At 35.1% G+C, this 5787-nt stretch overlaps 1 protein-coding gene across 1 annotated transcript; it reads right to left on the bottom strand.

Moving 5' to 3' along the window:
• Window positions 1-1440: 1440 nt before the first annotated feature.
• On the bottom strand, window positions 1441-5421 carry LOC106773161 (BTB/POZ domain-containing protein POB1). The gene is made up of 6 exons (XM_014659862.2): window positions 4959-5421; window positions 4523-4639; window positions 3792-3919; window positions 3638-3701; window positions 3257-3536; window positions 1441-2580 (listed from the first exon to the last, which is right to left on the bottom strand). The coding sequence occupies exons 1-6, from the start codon at window positions 5206-5208 to the stop codon at window positions 1767-1769; spliced, it is 1653 nt and encodes a 550-aa protein (XP_014515348.1). The 5' UTR covers window positions 5209-5421; the 3' UTR covers window positions 1441-1766.
• Between the last annotated feature and the right edge of the window lie 366 nt (window positions 5422-5787).

The raw sequence follows: 5787 nt of genomic DNA on the forward strand, positions 1-5787 counted from the left end.
TTTAAAAATTTTCATTCTCAAAACTGAAAAAAGAAACTTCAAACTCTTACTCACCTCCTTCATTCCTCTCAACCTTTTCTCCTTCATCTCTCTCACTCAAACATTTTCTCTGTCATCTCTGCACTAGCTCCAACTAAAAAAACACTCATTATTAAACAATTTACTTTTGTAAAGAGTTGAGTCATTGACATATTTACCTTCCGAAAAAAGTTCATTCATAATTTCTTTAATTTCATTATCTTAACTATATATATATTACAACCGACTTGCGTAACTTGCACCAAGACTTATGAGCATCCTTCCTTTACATTCTGAGACACTATGTAACATTGCTCCGTGGCCATTTAATTTTTTTTGGTAGAAATTCATTAACTTGTTTTCCTTTACTAAAGAAAAAACAAATCAAAATACAATAAAATTCTCAACGTTAGGCGAGGCAAAGGGGGCCTGGGTTGATGAACTACCGTCGGTCCTGTGGGGGTATCGTTGTTCGCCCCACGGGGCAACGGGAGAGTCCCCATTTAACCTGACCTACGGGACGGACGCGATGATATAAAATCAAACAATAAAAATTCTAAATCTTGAAATTTTATTTAAAATTATATAAAGAAAAAATTAGGTGCTTTAATTTTTTTATTTATGTAAGTATTTTTTTTCTCTAACCATTTTATTTAATAATGAGTGTTTTTTTAGTTAGGACTAGTGCAGAGATGACAGAGAATGTTTGAGTGAAAGAGATGAAGGAGGTTTTTTTTTTTAGTTTTGAGAATGAAAATTATTAAAATAAGACAAATGTTTTTGATTTTTTTCAATTGGGGCTAGAGCAGGATGACAGAGAGAAAAAGTCTGAGTGAAAGAGATGAAAGAGTAAGGTTGAGAGGAATGCAAGAGGTAGGTAAGGGTTTGGGGGTTTCTTTTTTTATTTTTTTAATTTTAAGAATGAAAATTATTAAAATATCTTTAACCTTGGTATTTTTGTCTACTGAAACCCTAAAATGTACCAATTGCGCAAGTTAGCAAACCCCTTATATATATATATATATATATATATATATATATATATATATATATATATATATATATATATATATATATATACTTTCTTCTCTTTTTAAGATTTAATTAAAATTATTTTTAATTAATGCTGTTTTCTATAAACAATTGACATGAGCTAAATTCTTTTAATCAATGTTAATGACTATAATTTTTAATCAATGTAAATTTAATATGTTTTAGTCAATATTAATAGATATTGTTTTTCCATTAACATCCTTAAAAGTTTTATAGAAGTGTGTAATGATTAATTATTTTATCAATATTGGTGTACAAATTACTTTTTAATCAAAGTCATTAGTATTATTTTATGTTTATTTTCGTATTTTTATATTTTGTAATACTTAATTTTTTATCCAAATAAGAAAATTAAAATTGAATAAATATATTCAACGTATGTTAATTTGCTGCAAAATTGTAAAAATGTCATTCTTAAACAAGTCCTTGATAAAAGGCACTGACTGCAAATAGAAAAATGGAGTCATAATATGTTAAGGTGTGATTTCAATTCCGACACCGAGAGTGATTTTTTCGAGCGAACAGGAATGGAAGGCAAGTTGACTTCTCTTAGATATCTTCTGAATCTAGTGCACATGCCTGTATAATTAAGCTTTTGAAAGATTACATGTTATGAGGAATGATAATAATTCGAGATCTAAAAAGAGGTCAGGGCTACCAATTGGAATAGAAAAGTTGAGAACTAGAAATGGGGGTCAGTGCCTGATGGTGAGCTCAGCTCTAAGATGGAGGACACCATTGATGAAGTAAAGACTATCCTCAGCCATAAACGATGTCCATGGAATAGCAAACAAGTTTCTATACCCAACGGCCTTTCCCCCTGTGAACATGTAGTTACCTTTGTACTTGCTAACGAATTCTTCTGTTGGCCTAGACCTTGCAGCAAACTCATAGTCAACAGCAAAGCTCACTGACCCCTTCTCCTGCATTCCCAAAAACAGCCCAAAGCAATGGAAAGAGCTTTGTTGATCCATGTTACAATGTGCTGATAGGAAAAAACCTTGACCACCCAAATGGAATGCCTGAGAATATACCCGCCCAGATGGAAATAGATTGGCGCACTCCTCCCTCTTCAGATCCAAGTACACCACACACTGCTGCCGGGGAAGTTCGAATTCAACCACCTTCACCGGTCGGTACTTATATGCCCTCTCCACAAATCTACGGTTTGAAGAAGCAGAGTCTTCCGCTGCCAGTGCCCGTTGGCGGTGTGGAGCTTCAGCCTTGAAAAATAGGCCCTCCAGTACAAGCTTGGATGCAACATCATGGTCGAAGTCAGAACAGGTTAATACCTTCTTAAGCTTTCGGCAGGTCATGTAAGGGAAGCGAATTAAACGAGCAAGATGAGCACCCAAGACTTCTCGCCTTTCTTCCAGTTTAGGGTACTGCTGTCGAGACCACTTCAACACAAAATCATATACAGCATCTTCTGATGCAACCTGGAGATCATCGCTAGACAGTATTGCCTCTACTCCAGCTAGGGGCAAGGCCATGACCTCTTCCTGGAACCTGGTCACGTGCAAGATTTATTAGCATTCATAAATAAATATGATAATAAGATGAAAACAATGAAATATAGCAACAAAATAAACAGCTGTTCTACAAAAGAATGGACATTTATAAATAATTCCATAAAAAGAGAAGTATTTTCCAAAGACGTTTTTGTCATGGGATTCTATAATAGAATAAACCTCTAAATTACGTATAACCTATTAATAACTTGTTTGGACACTTCTCTGAAATGGAAAATATCAAGTCCAATACAAAAAATGCAGAATGTACAACTGAGCTTTAGGAGAGATACGCATAACAAGTTATTCAAAATAAGGAACAAAATATACCACAGTTGATCAACCAAAAGTAGAACAGATGTATTATCTTAAAGGTACCTATTATTAGACACAATACAGACACATTAGAGTCACTTCTAAAAGCACACATTTTCTTCCCCGACCCTTTCCAGTTTCCAACACCAAATGGAGAGAAATTTAAACAAAATACAGTAAAGCAGCTACAACTGAAATCTATTTTAATACCAGCAGCTAACAAGAGAGACAAAATGAAGAGGCAGAGGAAGTAGTAAATGCCACTTGACACAAGTAAACACCAGATCTAGACAAGAGTTTGTTTCAAGTAAACATCAGATAATGTGACTGAAATTAAAATAAAAAGCTGAAACACTTACTTGGTTATATCCTTGTATCGACCAGCCAGATACTGCTTTGCAGCATCAGTCAATGGTTGGACTGCATCGGCCATTAAGACACTAGATGGAAGCTCCAGATAAAGCAAAGCAGAGTCAGGTGTCATAGGCATGTTCCGCAATAACCGGCTACAGTATCTCATGCAAGAAGCAACCTCGAATTTGTCAGCAGCCATCAACACGTCCAGCAAAGCAGGTGCTGTAGTAGTGGTCAAGGTATTACTGTACATAAAGTTCAGCAGCTCCATGAGAGCAGCTTCTTCTGCAACATAAAAAGAAGTATGGCATTTCTAATGTAACCATTTGAGGGAAAAGAGGCAAAACTGTGCAAGGAATCTACAAAGTACATTCCTACATTCCTACCTGAGGCATTAATTCTGAGGGAGACATGTCTCTGCTCAGACTCCCTCATCCCATTTGAGAAAAGCTGCTTCAGTAAATACATACCAGTAAGCAAATATATTTCTGGTAAAAAAAAATCAAATGTACCCTATAAAGAAGAAAGTTCTTCCTCAACCTTATAAAAGAAAGGACTTTTAGCAGCCAAGATAGGAGAACTTATGTGCAGCGTTTTAACTCTAACAACGGCACCTGCAGAGCAGTCCATGCTCCAGTCCGAATCATGACTATTTGTAGCTTCATCACCTGAATTAACCACACCAGACTCGAGTATTCACAGAGCAGAAATGATAACTTCATACTAAAAGAGAAGGAACCAAAAGATATCCATAAAGATATCAATATCCATTCCTTGTTTAAAAGCAAATGAGAGTGTCATATTTTATGATAACAAATAAACTTCTCTAAACAATCACACTCGTGTGTAAATCGTACATTTACGATTAAATTAGAGGATTTTTCATGCAAAATATGTAGATTCCTAAAGATAATTGGGAAACGAGGGCATGTTTCATTCCCTTCTCATTTTTCAGATTTAAAAACAATTTTTCCAAAACAATTTCACACCTAATCAGCAATCTATTTCTCATCCAAAATTTTTGAGAATGATTTCCGAAATAGTTACTTTAAAAAATCAATATAGAAAAGCATATGTTCTCATCTTCTGTTTTGATCTTGTTTGAGCTCTACCTCAATTCCACACTCTACTCTCGCCTTACACCACCCTCCACTCCACCAACTGTCCGGACAACATTATTTAATTACGTTCCGAAAACAAAGAACAGTTATTGAAAATACTAATCCAGTACGCTATATGTATAACACTTTAAAGGTATTCAATTCAAATACCAGAATGAGGTTCTTCAACCATTGCAACAGCCTCCTCATCTTGGTTTTCACGCTCATCCACATCAGGTTGATTCCCGTTCAAAATGTGCTCGTCTGGCACAGCAGCAGGTTCCGTGCCTGAACCAAAAAGAGTGCACATATTAGCCACACAATGATAAAAACACTCGCTTCTACGTAATCCATATCTAACATTCACTTTCAAGAAGAAGAAAAAAAATCTATCAAATTTATACAAAATAACACTCAATCTATATTTCCAGTTTCAACACTTCAATAATCCATTTTTTTCTAATTTTGTAAAAAACACGTTGTACGTGCAAATCACAACCATTTCTACTTCTGCCAGTGAACAATTCTAGAAACCCTAGAAATTATCTTCCCCATAAAAACAACAGAAACAGGTAGAGAGAGGAAGTGAGGGAGAGAGAGACAGGACCTGTGTCCTTTCTGATATCCTCACGGCGACGCTTGCGGTGGCGCGCCCAATCGGCAATGGTGGCGCAACCGTCGGAATCGGGTCCGGCGTCAGCAGGGTCAGCCATGATCTCGATCCGAAGAACCCTGTCGGAGAAATTGCTGTCGTTGAAGGCGAAGGCGAAATCGGCGTCGGAGGTGGAACCAGCGCGAGACCAGTCGGATTCCATGGCCACAACCGGGTCAAATAGATCCGTATTCGAATCTTTCATGCGTCTAACGACGAACCGAACCTATGATAAGGTCGAAAATTGATAAACGGATCACAGGTTATGGTTTATAAGGGTTTAGAGAGAGATGAGTGTTTTGACAGAGAAACAACTCAAAATAATGAGAAGAAGGAGCAAAAGCCATGACCCCCAAAATACTGCATACATTTCTGAAGTTCATCACCAGAGTAAAAATGTTTTCTTTTTCTTCTCGCTCTCAGATTTTATTCTAATTATTATTCAACTAATTTAAAGAAAACAAAGTGTCTTTCTACTTCTTATTAGGCTTTTCGAAGAATTAAATTAACTTTCAAAAATTCGCTCAGTTATATTTAAGTTTATTATAGATTTGAAAGTTTTCAATTAAATTTATATTAATTAAACTTGGGTTAATAATTATCATATTTTAAAGCAAATCAATTATTTACTATAATAAAAAAAATATAATTAAAAAAGGAAAAAAAATGAGACCAAACTAAATTCAAGTAAAAAATACAAACTAAACTTTCTTAAAAAGTAATTAAACAATTCTAAACATAAAAGTTTATACCTTATGAATACATGTTATAATATCATATTATT

This window comes from Vigna radiata, chromosome 9 (assembly GCF_000741045.1).
Source record: "Vigna radiata var. radiata cultivar VC1973A chromosome 9, Vradiata_ver6, whole genome shotgun sequence".
In the NCBI taxonomy this organism is placed as follows: Eukaryota; Viridiplantae; Streptophyta; class Magnoliopsida; order Fabales; family Fabaceae; genus Vigna; species Vigna radiata.